We start from the raw sequence: 18,383 nt of genomic DNA, 5'->3' as shown, positions 1-18,383 counted from the left end.
CCCTCCCTTGGCTTCCACGAAAGATTCCTTCAACCTTTCAGAAAATCCTCCCTTTTACTAAAGCTGTCTGAGTGGCTGTGCGCCAGAGTGTAGGGGATTCTAATCCCAGCTTGGGCGCTGCCCAGCTCCAGACCCAGGGGCAGGCCCTATGCAGCTGGACTGCCTCGGTGACAAGGCCAGGTGCTGTTTCCCCTTTTCATAGCACCACACCACCTGCCCTGGTTCTGAATTATCAAGAGGTTCCTTCCACCGAGAGGGGGGAAAAGGAAAGAAAAGATGGTGGTCAATATAGTTTCCTGATGCAAGTTCCCCTTGTTCTGAGGTTAACAGAGGTCTTAGAATTTTCTTTAGGCCCAAAGAAAACCAAGTTCCTCCTACACAGAAAGGCTGTTCTAGAGCTCTGATATGACTCTAGGACGTTTCCAAACACGCAGGTGAGCACCCAGTCCCCTCTCACAGGACATCACAACCCACCAGAGCTGTCCCACCAGCCCGGGCCATGTGGTTTCCCTCGAAGATCTGGCCAACGTCAAGATCCCATCCCCAAGGGAGGTCCTGCCATTTGGAAGCTGAGTTAAGTCAGCTGGCAGATCTGGGAATGAGGAAAAGTCTCTTCCTTTCAAATTTTTAATTTAAAATAATTTCAGACTTGGAAAAAAAGGAAGCTAAGATACAGATATGATGTCCCTTAACCCTAACAGAGTTCAGCACATAGTTCCTAAAGATGAGGACATTCTCTTACGTAACCAGAGTACAATGATCAAAATCTGAAGGTTAACACAGATACAACCAATTAATCTGGTCTCTGACGTTATTCAAATTGTATCAACCATCTCACTATTGTCTTTCATAGTAAAGGAAAAAAATCTTTCAGGATCCAATCCAGGCTTGCCAGCTTGCAGTTAGTTGTCGCATTTCTCTAGTCTCCTTTAATCTGGAACAGTTCTTCAGTCTTTTTTTGTCTTTCATGGCCTTGATATTTTTGAATAATATGAGCCAGTTACTTTGTAGAATGTCCGTTTGGAAAAGACTCACATTCAATTCATCTTTTTTGTTGATGTTACATGTGCATGAGCCACCAGAATGGAATTTAACCAATTATAAAACAGTACGTTTAAACAGCCCAAGGTCCCAAGCACCACAAAGGAAAAAACCCATAGCCCTTCAAATCTTGGGGTACAAGGGTCAGTCCTAGTTAGCCCTGGAGGAAAGATTAAAGTTACATAATAACCCTACATTCTCACACTCTCTCACACGCTCATCCTCTCTCTCTCTCTCTCTCACACACACATACACACACACACACACACACACACACACACACCCACCCACCCACCCTGGAAAGACTGACAGGCCCCAGTGCTTTTCCATTCATGGCCAAACATAAGTTTTTAAACCCACAGGATTCTTTGTGTAAGAGGAGGCAGAATTGCTGAAACCACGGCATTTTCCTGAGTTCATCCACAAGTGAACTATTTCCATGTTTACACCAAAAGGCTTAACACATTTGCTCAACTTCAAGACCCACTTTTTTCCAAAAATTTGCAAATATTACCTTTTGGATGGATTATACTATTGATGTGCAGGTTTATCAGGGGTAGTGTTTCAACAAACATCCAAGTTGGAATGCAATACAAGGTCCATTTTATAGTTAACGCGAGTTTTAGAATCAGGGCAATATGGCAAATTCACGTAACCTCAGAAAGCTCTAGAGATCATGGATTGCAGCCTCTCTTGGAGGCACAATTCCACCCGCCACAGCATTCCAGGCAAGCTAGCCATCCTGCCTCCTTTGGATAACCTTCCTCCTGTCTGCAGTTCGTCAGAATGGAAAGAAAGGAGGGCACAGGATGCAAAAGAACCAAAGTCAAAATCCACTGCCATCACTTTAGAGATACAGAAGAATCCACCAGAAGAAATAGCTAAAAATTTTAAAAGTGGTTGTTTCTGGGAGTGGAACTCGGGGATGGGAAGGAATGAGGCAGAGGACTTTCATTTCTCAGTAAAACTTCTCAGGGGCTTTTCCTTACCTATATGCAAGTAGTGCTTCAATAAAAATAAAATTTTAAGTCTATTAGAGCATAGATTGACCAAAGAGCTTTTGTATTTCCCCTATCATCAAGACTAAGGGGGATTCATAATTCATTTGGCATATGGCTAAAGTCAAAATCTCAGGACTTTGCCAATCATTTGGCTCAGATGCTCCCATTTCACAGATGGGGTAACTGAAGCCTCAGAAAGTAAAGTTCCCCTCCCAAGGATGAGAATACCCGGTGAGAATCAGAGCAGAGGGTGAACACCTTGTCCCCTAAGTCCTACACCAGCATTCTCTCACCCACAGTCTTGGTGGGGACCTCAGAATATGCATCCTCCACATCCCCAACACACATCCCCAAACTACTTAAGGGCATGGCCTCCAGCCTCAGACTCCTGGATTTAAATCTTGGCTCCCCCACCCGCTGGCCATGTGACCTGGGAGAAGGGGCTCAATCTTACAGGGCCTCCGTTTCTCATCAGTGTCCTCAGGTGCTGTTGTGAGACTAGGGTAACTATATAACGCACTTACCACAATACTGAGCATGTAATCAGCTTCCAGGAAATTATGCCTTTTATGTAGGTGCCATTATTTCAATAAATGACAAAAGGTAGAAAGAACCAACATTTGTTGAACATTACGTGCTAGGGAACCATGCCAGGCACTTTATAAACATCCTTTATTTAATCCTTAACAGCCCTGCAAGATAGGTATTGCCCTTCCCATTTCAGAGAGAAGAAAATCAAACCCAGAAAAGCAAACAAAACAAACAAACCAACTTTGCCAAGACTGCTCAGCTTATGAAGAGGCAGAGGGAGAACTCAAATCCAGCCCTCCTGAACTCCAGAGCCCATGCTTTCCACCACCACGTGCTAGGCAGTAAGCATCTATTGACTCCAAAACAAGTTTTCCTACTCATTTTTGACCCTATGTTTTATTACATAAAGTGTGGTTTGCTTTAACAAGTTCCAGCTTGGGGAGTAGATCCAATTTCCAGCAAATGCATGCAATACCGAGATTCTATTTCCCCAGTGGGGATGCAAGCAAAAACCAGGGGCAAGGAAAGAAAGCAGCATGTCCAGAGCTGCCCAAGAAGCTCTAGAACCTCCCCTCCACACCCCCGAATTTATAAAATGTCTGCCTAGCTACTGCACTTTTGGCTTTAGGCTCCACTAATGTTTTCCAATAGGCCGTGAAGCCATATCATCATTTTCTCTCAGACAAAATTTTTAAGAAATGGGCACAGTGGCAAAGAATTCCCTAAAACAAGACCCACAGCATTGCTAAAAAACTGTTCCCTTTTGTTTTATTGTTGCTGGCTGGCTTAAGGGTCACTGAGAATGCTAACCAAAGTCCTTGCTTGGCTAGCTGGTTAACCATTAAAGCAACTCGACAAGGCATCAGGAAATGTGGTTGTTTATGAAGTAAATGCACACCAATGTCCTGCAGGCCTCAAAATGAGTCCCTGTCTGTACATCACCACCATGAGCATAGCAGTTTTAAAATGTGGCTCAAGATTCTTGGGCACTGCTCCCCATCAAGAGATGGAATCTATGTCCCCTCCTCTTGAATGAGGGTGAGCTCTTGACTGCTTGGGCCATAGAATGTGACAGAGCGCTGCTATGGGACTCCCAGGGCTTAGAAAAGGCCACGCATGATGCTTCCACCGGGTCATGTGGGGATGCTCAGAGTCGGGGGAGCCAGAAGCCATAAGGAGGTCAGAGGGCCTGAGGCATCGGGCAGGAAAGGCCAGATTCAGCACTCTCGTTGAGGACCCCAGCTGAGCTCCCAGCTACTGGAGTGGGTCTCCTCTGATGTCCTGTCCAGTCAAGCCTTCAGATGATCACAGCCCCTGACACTGGACTGCCACTGCAGGAGACCCAGTAAGGGAGAACCACCCAGCTGAGCCTTCGGCAAGTTCCCGACCCACAATCATGGGCAAAAGAGAGCAGCTGTTCTAAGCAAAGAAGTTGTGGGGTAATTTGTTGGGCAGAAATAGTAACCAGAACAATGAGGCCGGACAACACCCCCATTATACTCTTCTTCCAAGAAAGCCAAAAACTGGGGAAGAGAACCTCAAATCTGCAGGCTTCAAATCGAGGACAGAATCCTTGCATGCTAGCTAAAAGGGTAGGGTAGACGAAGACAACCAAACCCCATTCATCATGCCTCAGCTGAGTCTAATGCCAAACAATGGAAGAGTTTATATTAAGTGGGCTTGTCTGAGGTTATAACAAACAGCGGATGTTCCTCTCATTGTCTCCCCATTAGCAGTTTCTTTCTGTCAAACATTAATATCTCTTGGATAATCCAGCAAAACACAGCAAAGGAAAAAAAATCAGGCAAGAATAGAACAAAATTTTTTTCCATCTTCCTTTAAGGAAATGAAAGAGGCTGATGCTCTGAGCTCTGGAAGAGGTGCTCTGCAAATTATCATGACAGCCTTGGTGAAGATGCACCACATAAAAGCCATACAGTCTTTCCTGCTGGAAACATCTACATGAGGATCAGCAGACTGAGTACCTCTCAAAGAGGAGGGCCGGGCAAAGAGGACTGGAATACTTATCAAACGATAAGGTTCAGTAGATGTTTAATTCATCCAGCCAAAACACATACACACCCCACTACATTAAAAGTCCCTACAATAAATGCTCAGAGGGAAAAATAGCAGCTCTATATGAAAAGGCAACAGCCCATGGGGACCACTGCTCTGCCGACTCGGTGACCAGAAGCTTCTATCCACCACTGGGGCAGCAACAAATCCATCAACCCCCTAGCCTGTTGTCTTCTGAGGTGGGGACACTCTGTGGCACCTCAGATCAGAGGGATGGCATCTTGGATAAACCTGAGGATACAGTCACAATCACTACGGAAAAGTTTGTTTGTATCGTAACAGCAAATGCCTACATTCCTATGATGGGTTCCAGCTGAGGGGCCGGCAAAGTTCTGTATCATCTCACCGGTCTTCACAGCTTCAAAGGAAGACCTATCTGATTTTTTTTTTTTAAGGCAATAAGAGTCCGTTCCAATATTAGATAGCTATCTCTGTGTTCTCGCTAACAGCCCATACTAACGGCAGTTTGCTAATGGAGCGCCAGTGAGTGAGTTTGTGCAAGACAGCCTCTCTTTGCCCACAGTCCTCATCCGCTTAAAATTCATATAGTAACTCAAATTCATGTAATAACTATGTTTCAATATGTAAATATTCCTAATACTTGAAATGTTTCCCACTACTATATCTTGGGGATTTTTGTGTCTTATAGAAAATGTATAAATGAGGGTTTCTTGGCTATAGACGATCCTAAAATGCCTTTATGGCATTTTTCATGCCGCCATGAATTACCACAATGACCGTTTAACAATACAGTAATTCACCAAGCAAACCCACTAACATCAGGGTTTATCTACAATTAAGGCAGGGACTACCAATCTGAACATTTTTTCCCACCAGCCTTCATAGTTGCTAAAATTCCTTCCATAGAAATTCATTTCTTGAACTCATAAAGACATCTCTTCATAATAGTGCTTCATTCTCCACCCCCATCCCTTGCTTATGGTAATGATAAAATACGGTCACTGTGAATAATTCAGAAAATACCAAAAAATGAACCATAAAAATCACGCGCATTCTTAGCAACTAACATTAGTAATCACATCTATGGGTACATTTTTCTAGAGCCATGCTTCTCAAACTATATGGTAATGGATCTTCTTGACCCCCAACCCGCTGTGAATCAATGCTTCTGCGGAATACAAAAATAAGCTGCATTTAAAAAATTTTTTTAAAGGTTTTATTTATTTATTTGACAGAGAGAGACACAGCAAGAGCAGGAACACAAGCAGGGGGAGTGGGAGAGGGAGAAGCAGGCTTCCCGCGGAGCAGGGAGCCCGATGCGGGGCTCGATCCCAGGACCCTGGGATCATGACCTGAGCCGAAGGCAGACGCTTAACGACTGAGCCACCCAGGTGCCCCAGTAACTGCATTTTAAAAAAAGTTTCCAAAGTCTTACTCTCAATTTCTGTATTTACTTCACCTTAATTGGTAATAAGCAGTTCATAGTCTGTGGACCACACTAGACCTTTTTTCTCTCCGATGCACAGATTCTGTTATTGTATGTACGTATCATTTTACATATGGTCTACATATAGTTTTATGTATACTTTAATTTGTATTACCTAATTTCTTCCCACTAAACAGATCATGGCCACTTGTCTCTATCCACATACATGCCACCCTTTTTTAATGTGAAAGGCCACTCTTCCACCTAAAACTAACAGGATATTGTTCATCAACTGTATCTCAATTAAAAACAAACCAACCCGGAGCATCTCCAAGTAGGGCAGAATCTTATACCTTCACGAACTCAGACCTCTCTGAGTGAGGGACTTTGGGGAGGGGAAGGAGAACACAGGCTGTGGGCTACCAGCGTTGTCATTGCGCCCAGGGTCAGCCTAGGAACAGCCTGGGGACAAATGCAATTCCAGAGCAGGCAATAATCAAGAAAGGGGACCCGCCTGTTTTGTAGGACAGCATGTAGGACGATGCCAAGAGCTATCAGTCCAGAAGGACGTTTGATCCTAGCCACAAACTAACGTCCATCCATTCCGACACGCACTGTACCTGTGTTCGGGCACTGCAGGGGATGCTGGGCCACAAAGATGGGAGGCCCGGCCCGGCCCCTCCCTCCCTCCCTCCCTCCCTCCCTCCCTCCCAGGGCCCAGGTGAGTGGGGGAGCCAGACAAGTAAATAAATGACCCGAATACAGCCTGATGAATATGCATGAGACAGGCACAGATTAAGACAGGCTCCTGGGCCCCACCCCCAGAAATTCTGATTCCCTAGGTCTGGGCAGGGCCCAAGATTCTGCAATTCTGGGGCGCCTGGCTGGCTCAGTCAGAGGAGCATGCAACTCTTGATCTCAGGATCGTGAGTTTGAGCCCCACGCTGGGTGTAGAGATTACTAAAAAATAAACTAAAAAAAAAAAAAAAAAACGATTTGTCAATTCTAACAAAGTCCTAGGTCACGCTGAGGCACCTGGTGCAGCAAGGGCCATAGGAGTGGTTCACCACCGGGAGCAATTCTGCACCGCAGGGGACCTTCGCAAGTCTGGAGGGGGCTAGGCTGTCACAACTTGGGGTGGGAGGGGTGCCGTTGCTGGCGTCTAGTGAGCAGATGCTACTACAGTGCACAGGGCAGCCCCCGCCCCCCCACCCCTGCAACAAAGAATTCTCCAGCCCACCGTGTCAACAGAGCAGAAGTTGAGCAATTGCTCTAAAGACACTTGAACTCCATGCCTCCGTTTTTATCAGCAAAATGGAGATAATATCTATTACATCATGTTGTTCTGAGGTCTCAATGAGTTATGTACACGAAGTGCTTAGAACAGGGTCCGGCACATCGTAGGCACTATTATTATTAGCTGTCATTGTGACTGAAGAGCAGTCAGGAGACAAAAACAAACAGGCAGCGAAGACATCCCAGGATGGACCTAAGTCTTCCCTACAAGTACAAACCACACTGCAGCCTTCATTAGGGGCAGCAATAATACTTATTAATGGCTCACTATGCACCATCATTGGGATGGGGAAACCAAGGCCCAGAGACATTAAGTAATTTGCCCAAAGCCATGAAGAGGCAATCTGTTGTTATTCATCCACTCAAACAGCTACTGGGCACCACAAACTACCGGACAGACCCCAGGAGAGGACACATGCTAACAAAGCAGGGCTCGCTCAGGAAACTGATCTCCACACCCCAGCAGACCAGCCACAGGGCAAAGCCCTGTTGCTCCAGTGACTTCAAAGTCCATCCCACCTAGCGGCGCCTGGGTGGCTCAGTCGGTTGAGCGTCTTCCTTCGGCTCAGTTCATGATCCCAGGGTCCCGCGGGATTGAGCACCACGTCAGGCAAGAGCCTGCTTCTCCCTCCCCCTCTGCCTGCCGCTCCCCTCGCCTGTGCTCACTCTCTGTCAAATTTTAAAAATCTTAAAAAAAAAAAAAAAAAGTCCATCCCGCCTAGACAAGCCCTTTCTCTGGCCCCTTGCCCAGAGCCAGTCTCTGACAAAGAAGTGTCATGGTGGAGTGTGGGGGAGAACAGAGCCATGGCCAGAGACTGTGAGAGGCCTGGCTCCAATGGACATCCTGTCAGAGACTTCTCTGCTTCTGGCACCCCTTGGGCCTTGGTGCTCCCTGCCTGCCCTGCATGCACGAGGCCTCTCCTTCACCCAGGCTGCATGGCTATCAAAGCACTCCCTCTTGTCCTCCAGGCCACCCCAGGACATGGGCAAGAATCACTACCCCAATTCACAGACGAGCTGACTCAGGTTCCAAAGGGCCAAGTACCCCTAAAAGTCAGCGGACCTCAGATTCTACCCATGTCACCTGATACCAAGACCAGTCTTCCCTCAACCCACTACTTCCCCATGACTTTCGGCTTGGGGTTTTTTTTCTGATAAAGTAATACAAACTCAATGCAAATAATGCAAAAAAATATAGCAAAGTATAAAGGCAATAAATATTGCTCATCTCTCATCAGATAGAACATGTATAATCTTCTCCAGACATTTTTACGCACATAAACATATTTTTTCGGATAGGACCATACTGTGTGCTCTTTTGGAATCTGTTTTCTATTCAGACATCTTTCTAGGTTAATAACAAGCCGTGTCATCATTTTAAGGCCAAGGCTATCAGCCATTGCCTGGTCACAGTATTCATTTTACAGATCCCCTATTGATAGTCATTTGGATTCGTAATTTTCCAACATTTTTAAACAATGCTGCAATGAACGTTATTGGACCTCTATCCCTGCCCAGTTATTCCCTTTGGATAAATTTTTTCATGTGCAATTGCTGGGTCAAAAGTTACTGTCCCTTGACATCCCAGCAGCAGTGAGGCGGACCATCACTGAAGCAGGAAGCCCTAAGCCCTACCCTTCTGATGGCCCAACTTCAGGCCAAAATTGTGATAGCAGTAGCTGCAGCTCCAGCTCACGTCACCCAGGCGGCTTCCAAATCACCCCCACCTTTCCTCTCCCACGCCTGAGATTCTGAGCACAAAACAATTTTTTTGCTTTGTTTTCTAGTTTTTAAAGAGAAAGTATTTGCTGCTTTTTGGAAGGGGAGAAAGGCAGATTCTGGGTGCGGGCCTTACACAAGGTGGGGAACACAGCTGGCTCCAGAATCAAATGCTTTTTCAAACCACCCCCACCTAAGCAGTGAGGGAAAAAGCTTGAGCGTTGACAATTAACGGCTTTTCCCTCCCAGGGGAAGGGCAGGCTGAAAAAGTCAGCTTCTGACAACTTGGAGCCAGAAAAGCTGTCCATGGATAACTAGCCCTGGTCGTGTCCTTCCTCCTCCTCTTTGACCATTTCCTGGCCCTAGAACAGCCCGCCTTCCGGTCAAGCAAGGGAGACCATGAAAACACCACATATCACGGTAAAAAAATAGGTAACTGGCATGGAAATATTGTAATCTTGATTACAATGCTTTAGAAATCCTCTGTGCCGCATCTCATTTTAACAAACACTTGAAAAAAGCTAGCTCTACGGGCGCCTGGGTGGCTCAGTCGGTTAAGCATCTGCCTTCGGCTCAGGTCATGATCCCAGGGTCCTGGGATAGAGCCCCGCATCAGGCTCCCTGCTCCGCGGGGAGCTTCTCCCTCTGCTTGTGCTGCTTCCCCTGCTTGTGCTCTATCAAATAAGTAAAATCTTTTTTAAAAAAAATCTTTAAAAAAAAAAAAGCTAGCTCTATAGAACATATATTGTAAAAGTATATCAGCACATTTACCTTATCTGGCAGAGTTGTTACACTCTGGATGACACATTTCTCTCTCTCCTCTCCTCTATCCATGGCTCACCCCAACCCCAGGATGCTGGGCCCCCCTTGCTAGCGCTCAGTCAGGCCAGGCCCTACTCCCAGCTTAGCACTGGCTATTCCCTCTGGCTGGAATGCTTGTCCCCCACATGGCCCTGAGGTGCACTCTCTCCAAACACGCGTTCAGGGAAGCCTTTCAAACCCACTACAAGTAACACTGTATCCTCCTGGCTCCCAAATACGCACACCGCTAGCCCCTCCATGCCTTTTCTCCTTAGGGCATATCACCATGTAACCTACTGTGTATTTTAATCAATTATAATTTTCTGCCCATTCTCTCCACTGCTCTCTACTCTTCACGGTTCTCAGCACACAGTAGGTGCTCAATAAATACTCAATGATTAAAGCTGACTAATCCACAGGTGTGTGAGAAAATACATTTATTTTCTTAATTTGAAATATCAGGCTTCTAGCCAAGGGCTTCTCTGGTTAAAAGCCCCCCTCCCCCCCACCCCCGCTGCCAGTCTTAAAGGACTGGCCCTCTTAATATAAATCAGTGCAAAGGGAATACGACATTGTTTAAACAACGGCAGAGGCAAAGCAAGGTTGCAGGAAGGGGCAGATTTCCAACTGACAACGTGGAAGGTGGCTGGCATCCAGAGGTCTTTCAGTAGCCTCCGATTTAAAGAACTGAGACAAGGGATGGGATTGTAAGGTGAATCCAGGCCTGCGCCTCAGCTTATGGCTGCCCAGAGCCAACTACACCACGTTCCGAGGGAAGCAGCAGCTAACACAGACCTAATCACCAATGTGCTTTAATCAGAGTCAAGGTCAGGAGGGGTGCTGGCCCCTCCAGACCGTAATTAAAAAGCAAAGGGAAAAGAAACGCAGAAGCAAACGACCCTCCCCTAGAGGCTCTGACATTACAGACAGTCAATTCTCATTATTTGCAGATTCCATACTCACTAAAATTTATGTGTAGCTCCAAAATCAATAGTCCCGGAGCTTCTCCAGTCATTCACGGACTGGCACGGCGTGACCAAAATTTGAAGTGCCCAACCTGCGTGTTCCCAGTGAGGTGGGACGGAGAGACGCTCTGCCTTCTTGTTTCAGCTCTTCTGCTGTAAATTAGTGTCCTTTCACGGTCTAGCTAATGCCACACTTTTTGCACTTTTGTGCTTTGTGTTGGGGAGTCGGCTGTTTGACGCAGCGCCCAGGCCCAGGGCTGAAGTGCTGGCCAGCGTTGCTGAGCCCAGGAAAGCTGTGACGGGCGCCGAGCACGGCCAGGTTAGCAAGGCAAGCTCTGCTCAGGCCTGAGCCACAAGGCTGTTGCCTGCAAGTCCAACACTAATGCATCAACCACGTCAATGAAATAAACTGGCTTTCAACAGAAACACACATAGAACAAGGCACTAGATTGCCCAGCAGCGGGAAACAGTGTGACCAGAGGCTCACAGGAACACGTAATGTAAGGCCCAGCAACGGTTCAGCATTCCCTAATTCAATGTTCACAGCGACTTCACAGAAAAACGGTCACCACGGATAACGAGAGAACCGACCCTATGTTAAAATGGCTGTTTTTTGGGCGTCTGGGTGGCTCAGTTGTTAAGCGTCTGCCTTCGGCTCGGGTCATGATCTCGGGGTCCAGGGATCGAGCCCCGCATCGGGCTCCCTGCTCCGTGGGAAGCCTGCTTCTCCCTCTCCCACTCCCCCTGTTTGTGTCCCCTCTCTGTCAAATAAATAAATAAAATCTTTAAAAAAAAAAAAGGCTATTTTCTGTCCCACATCTTCTGGCACACTCCCTCCGCAACACCTGCTCCTCTTTGCTCGCTCGCTCGCTCAGCGGCCTTCTGCTCAGGTGTCTTCCAGTGTCCCCTCCCGCGGAGCCCGTCACCTCACTCTTCGGCTGCAGTGATGACAGTCAGCAATTACCCTCTACCTCTCGGTTCCTCACCCTCAGCTAAAGTTAGACTGCCTGAGGGCAAGGCCTTTGTCTTGTTCACCCGCGGATCTGCGGTGGCCGACACAGTGCCCCCCCACCAAGGTGGGCGCCCGGCGCTTGACGGAAGGAACACAGCCCACGGCGCACACACCTCCTCCTCCCCTCGGGCCCGGGCAGCGCTGGCGCTGAGGGTGAAATCCCACTGCTCCTGAGTCTGACAGGAAATGTACCAGACCTGGGACCACATGAGGCTATTCAGGCAAATGTGGCTGGTCCAAGTCGAGATGCGCTCTAAGCCTAAAATATGCACGAGAATTTGAAGGCTTAGTAAAAAAAATACGCATAAAACATCTCATCAACTACTTGTATGTTCATTTCCTGTTGAAATTATACGATGCTGGGCGTTCTGGGCCAAACAAATAGATTAAAATTAATTTCAGCTGTTTTTGTACTTGTTAATGTGGCCCCGAGGGAAGTTTTCATGACTTAGGTAGCCTGCTGTGAGTCCACCTTGGTTATAATACTACCAAGAAAAGGTCAGCCAGGAACACAAGCCTACTCTCTCTTCACTGCTGCCTAGCACTCTCCAGAGCAAGGCCGGAAACACCTGTCCTGCAGCTTTCTGCGACACACACACCTAAGTGTATTCAGAAAGAAGATTGTGAAATCAGAGCTAAAAGTTTATCAGGTGAACCAATTTTAGAATCAGAAGGTAAGCACCCTGTGGAGCCTTCTTGGCCCCAAAAAGCCAAGTATAGGCATACAAATATTTGTCAAATAAAGCAATCCTTTGCAAAGAAAAAAAAAAAAAAGCCTATTTCTGAATTATCTACACAGAGTTTGGAATGGCAGAACATGGGAGCTAGAAGGGATGTGGGAAATGACCTGGCTCTGCCACATTACTGAACCATGAGACCCTGTACTCCCCACATCCTCAACTGGAGAAGAGGCAGACCCCACTTTCCAGGACTGTGCTCTCCAGAACTTTCTACAATGATGGAACTGTTCTCTGCTCTGTCCAATATGGTGGCTACTAGACTCTTGAAATGTGGCTACTGAATTTCTCATCTTATTTCAATTAATTTAAAGGTAAAGAGCCACACATGGCCAATGGCTGTCATATTGGATAGCACAGTTCTATCCAATCTATCACAGGCTGCCCTGACAGGAGATAAAGCTTATAAAAATCACTTTGTAAACTCTTAAGCCCTATAGAAATGGCAGGGGTTTTGTTGTTTAATATATTAGAAATGTGAGATTCTGAGAGATTTCAATTGCCCCAAGAGACTCGATTCATCAGAAGTCAAAAAAAATTTTAAATAAATATGCAGGTTTTACTTCACCTGGGGGAGAAGGGCGGCCAGTGTTCATGGATATAAACAATCAGAATAGAGGGGTGGGCGATAACCCTTCACACACAACTCAGAAAGCATGCTTTTAATCCTTTTTTTTTTTTTTTTTTTTTGCCACACTCAGATCTGGTGCCTCCAGGGCCTAGCCATGCTGTCAGAAATCAAGGCTGCCGGTGTCCTCCCAGTAGATTATTCTTATCTCCCACACCCTCATTCTTAGGGACCAGATGTTTCCTGCCCTTTTCGGTGACCTTCCCTACTACTTCTCCTGCTATAGAAACACATCCTCCCAACAGCTCCCTGCAGCCCTTCGGTGCTCTGACAGAGTCATTCACAGGTTTCAGACCCATGCGGGGCTTGTTCAAATTTGTTGATGGATGGTAAAACCAACCACCACTAAAAAGGGATGGGGACTAATTGGTAGCTGCGAAGAATGCTCATCTGTTTACACTCACGTTGGAAGATGCTCATGAAATTCAAATCAAGTTCTCGTCTCCCCCAAGACTCCTCCCAGCAGGAAAGCCCTTCCAGTCTAAACAGCTTTTTGCTACCATTAAGATCATTATATTCTACACGCAAACAGACAATAAGGAAATGAGCAGGGAAGCGGAAGGGGGTGAATTTTTAGGACAGAAAGTCAAAAACGGTACAAGTCTAAGGAAATAAACAATGTTTCCAAGTACAACTATAAGGAGCCACCCTAAAATATTGGAGAGATTTCTGTCAACTCATTCGTTCTTCTCCATTATAGAGTGCAGCTAATTCTCCCCTCAATCCTTTCAAGCTTTTCCGCAGCCGCATGAACTTTAGTGCTCGCTCCACACAGCCCTTGGTTTTGGCCCCACCGAGCACCCATGATGAAAAACATGTGAAATAGGATCCACATGTGTTCCACCCACACGCTGGGCTCAGCCCTGTATTTCATTGTCAGAGAGCGGCTGTTGCTCAACTCCATGGAGGGGACGCCAGCAATCATCCTCCAGCTATTAAAACAAGATCAAGCAGCCTGGTGTCAGCAGGACTGACACCACCTCACCAAACAGGGACCCAGCCTCCAGTACCTCAAGTTCAGTCTCCCGTCTGTTGATGTCATCCGTGGATTGATTTAACTTCTCCAGTTCTCCCTAGTGAAGAAAAGAGGGAAGAAACTTTTAAGGGATTCGTCTTTTGTTTCCAGTATGATGGAGCTCATTCTCGGCAAAAGTACTCCAGCACCATTTATAAGCAGAGGGATGAGTCACTATTAATTCTCAAGGAAAACAGCTGAGCTCTGGCTTGAAGAGCAAATGAATGTCAGTTATTTTTTCTTGATGGTGTCCCTTCCAAAAATGCCTTAAGGTCCCAGGGATTTTTTTCTTGGAAGGTCAAGTATTTATTGCAGGTATGTGCCTTCAGGTAAACTCACCTGTTACAAATGGTTTAGGAGTCACATTAAAGCAGGACCTTCTGCCTTAGAGCAAGAACTTTGCAGAAAAGACAATAAAATAAACAAGGCCACGCCGAAACTATAAACCCAGTGAAATGATTTAAATCAAGGGCAGAATTCTGGCATTAACTCATCAGTGGTTGAGTTCTTTTTCTAGAAAGGAAAATCTTTTCCCTTCAAACTGTCGATTATTAAACCTACCTAGCTGTTTTAACAAAACAAAACCTAGCTTTAATCCTGATCTTTTAAATAAACATTTATAAACTGACATTTTGTAAAAAGTACCCAGCGAAGTTAACTCATTTTACTCTGCAAACAAAGGGTCTGGTAAACCGGATTCCCGTACCAGGAAAACAAGATTTAGTAGTCTAAAGTAGTGATTTTAATTAATAGAATTCCTAATGCAAAGATTTTTCCACCTGATCTTTATCTTGCTAATCTGCCAAAACAATTCATTTAAATGGCAACAGCTGAGTTAAATGGGCTTTTAATTGATCTGCGCACTGAAAAACCAATTAGGGCTCCAGAAATTGCAGAGCACGATTAAAAGCAACATATATACGTATATATATATAATGATTAATGGAGAAGGTAGAAAAACGGGTCTTGGAAAGAGATTTGCCGTGCTTTTTGCCTAGAGGGTCACTCCTAGATCTTGGCTTAGAAATTGTTTTTTAATCATCTCCCTCAGAAATGGAGGCTCAGAAAGCCAGGCCAATCCCCTCGCCTTCTCCCCGCGTGAGCTTTGCGCATCAGTTGTCCCCGGTTTCTGTTCACACCCCGACCTCCTAACAAGGAAAAGCTGGGTTTTCGACCCTTTGAAGCCAAGCGGAGGTTTGAGCCAGGGGTGACAATAAGCCCTTTGCTAAACAATGAATCCGAGAGGAGGAAGATGGCTCAGGCCGGGCACCTCCGCCAGGTGAGGGCTCGCCACCCGGGCACCAGTGCCAGCCCACGCTGCAGGGGCGGACAACGCCCACGGTGCCCAGCGCCCACGCGGCCCGGCCGACCCCCTCCGCCCCCAGCCCGGAGGCCGCGCGATGCCCGCCGCGCCGCGAGCCTGGCGGGGGGACCCCGACACCCGCATGGCGCCCGCGCCCCCTTTTTCCCTTTGTTGCACATCCGCCCGAACCGCTGGGCACGCTGCGGCGACCCCCAGATCCTGCCGGGGGTCTGCGGGGGTCCCCCACGATAGTCAGGCCGCATCCACGCGGGCACCGCAGCCTCCCCGTGAACCCGGTGAAACTGGGAATCCAGACCCTCTCTTCTCGCCTCCGGACCTACGTGGCCACCACCGCCCGGGACCGCAGGCACTGGGGGCCGCGAGGCGGATGTAAGTGTGGATGCCCGCCTCCGCGGCACCCCCCGCGCGCCCTACCTGGATCCGGGGGTCCACCTCTTCTTCCTCCTCCAGCCCCTGTTCCATCCCCTCTTCCTCCTCCTCCTCCAAGTCCCGGGCCGACGGCGGGAGCTCTGCGGGCTCCTCCGAGCGGCTCCGCTTCAGCGCCGCGTCCATACGGGCAGCCGGAACGCGAACCGCGCGGCGGACTTCGGAGCGTCCGGAGGGGTGGCAGCCGCCGCAGACTCGGCCAGGGCAGTCTCGCCCCAGCCCGGCACAGTCCGGAGGCGCCGCGGCCGACACCGGGGAGGCGCCGCTCGCCGATGCGGATCCCGCCGGCCCCGGCTGAGCGGAGGAAATGGGCGCGGCCGCCCCCTTTCTGCCGCGGCAGTCAGCGCAGCTGCGCCCGCTCCGCCCTCGCCCCACCGGGCCGCCCTCGGCGCTGTGACTGTTCGCAGCCAGTCCCAGTCACCCAGGTCTCCGTCACAAAAACCCCGGCTCCCTGAACGCCTTCAGGGTGGTGAACTAAGACAGCCGGCCCCCCTTGTCAACTTAGCCGCCCGATGGATCACAAACTCCCCACCGTTGGCCGCCTCCTTTCGGGGTAGCGTTCCCCTCCCGCCTCAGCCAGAGCAAATTGTATGGAAGGAAAGTTTGGGGTATTTCCGCTGTCTGAAGTCACCTTGGGAAGCTTGTACTCCGTGACCCTGGACCAGTTTCAAGATTCATTCAAATCCCTGTATACCTCCAAAGCACCTTTCTCCCCTTGGGTGAACCTTGGGAATTGGACCTACTTGAACAGTTCCCCCAGAATGGGGAACTGAAACATATGCTCACAGGGACCCAGAAGTACAAAGAGGGCAGCTGGGTGCGGCTTCGCGCCTGGAGTCCTTGGCCAGAGGCTGGGGGGCCCCTGTTGGGCAGAGCCCCGTACCCAAACACCCAGGCTCTCACAGGTGTGCGAGGGTCCTACCTGAATAGCCAAGAAGTGTGGAAACTCCCCCAGTGATCGGGGATGTGGGTGGGTGGGTAGGGACAGCCTTCTCCAGGTGGCGGCAGATGTAACCCCTGTTGGTGGGCACACTCTGTCCAAGGACTTATGAACTGGCCAGATTTCCTGCCCACCTTGCTTGACAAACTCAACATCCGGAGGCCAAAGAAGGAAGGGGTAGGTCTGTGCTTTTATGAAACGTCAGGGCCACTGTGATGCCAAGGGAGCACAAATTCAGATGACCTTTGCCAAGCAGGCCAGGACATCGCCACTGGCCACTGCTAATGTTTCCACTACAAAAATGCAGAATGTGTACGCTCTCTACACAGAGGCTGGTGGCCCATCAGCTCTGTGAGGTTGGAGGACAAACTTGCTTGAGAAAAAAGCTTTCTGAGAGCCTATCTTGAAAGGCACCTTTGGGAAACCTGCTTATGATGGCTTCATCAGAAGCTACGTTGTGTGTAGGGCGGTGGGGGGGGGTGCTCCTTGGGCAAGGTACTGCGGTCCACCGTGAAAGGAGATTCGTTCTGTCTCCTGGAGGTAACACAGGCGTACACAGTGGGTTGGTTCGGGAAGAGTCACACCTGGTCACTGTTCTTACCATCAAGGGAGAGCCCGCAATTCTTTGAGAGAGGTCCTGAAACCCCTCGGTAAAAACCTAGTTGCTTTTGCTTTTCCACCAGTGTTTCCCCGGTGGCTTGTAACGGAGCCCGTAACTGAGCAGGTTTATCCTAGCTGTGAATAAACTGAGAGACAGAGGTTGAAAACAAGAAGAGTGAGGTCAGCCCTGACTCTTACGTGCTTCCCAGTTGGTGGAACCCCACCCTCACCATTCTAAACAACAACCTCCTAAATACACTTCCATTTCAGCTTAGATCTAAGAGTGATAGAATGGTTCAGAATGCCACCACGGACATGGGGAAACTGCTCTAGAACATCAGTTCAGGCTTTTTTTGTTGTATTTTTAGGAGACCTGGGCCAGCTACAGCATTAATCCCAATAGTGTTCTGAAGTTAAAATAAGGAACATAAATCATAGTACTACTCTATTTTTTTTTAAGATTTTATTTATTTATTTGACAGAGAGAGACACAGCGAGAGAGGGAACACAAGCAGGGGGAGTGGGAGAGGGAGAAGCAAGCTTCCCGCGGAGCAGGGAGCCCGATGCGGGGCTCGATCCCAGGACGCTGGCATCATGACCCGAGCCGAAGGCAGACACTTAACGACTGAGCCACCCAGGCGCCCCTCTCTGTATTTTTTTTTTATTGGTACATAAATGCATAGGAAATGAAGCAGGGAACGAACTGAGGGTGACAAGGCAGAGGTGCTTGTGTGGTTACAGGGAAGGTCTCTTCGAGAAGTGCGCTTTGAACCAACACCTGAGAGAAACGAGAAAGTGAACCCCACGTGCCTTCCTGGGGAGAGCGCTCCCGCCACAGAAGCTGCATGTGCGGAGATCCCCGGGTGAACCCGGGCCTCAGGTGC

The 18,383-nt window shown here is 48.2% G+C and overlaps 1 protein-coding gene across 3 annotated transcripts in view; it reads right to left on the bottom strand.

The window, feature by feature from the left end:
• SH3BP5 (SH3 domain binding protein 5) overlaps positions 1–16,229 on the bottom strand; it is a 74,254-nt gene extending 58,025 nt beyond the window's left edge. For all 3 annotated transcript variants that reach the window (XR_014139779.1, XM_081802129.1, XM_081802119.1), the window contains exons 1-2: positions 15,948–16,229; positions 14,205–14,267 (exon numbers count right to left, since the gene is read on the bottom strand). Coding sequence is in view for 2 of the 3 variants with exons in the window: in XM_081802129.1 (XP_081658255.1) it covers positions 14,205–14,267; positions 15,948–16,085 (201 nt within the window). In the remaining variant the exon portion in view is untranslated. The remainder of the gene's footprint in view (positions 1–14,204; positions 14,268–15,947) is intronic.
• Positions 16,230–18,383: the final 2,154 nt, after the last annotated feature.

This window comes from Leptonychotes weddellii, chromosome 1, assembly GCF_054177405.1.
Source record: "Leptonychotes weddellii isolate Sample4059 chromosome 1, ASM5417740v2, whole genome shotgun sequence".
Lineage (NCBI taxonomy): Eukaryota > Metazoa > Chordata > Mammalia > Carnivora > Phocidae > Leptonychotes > Leptonychotes weddellii.
This window is presented reverse-complemented; position numbering and strand designations above follow the sequence as displayed.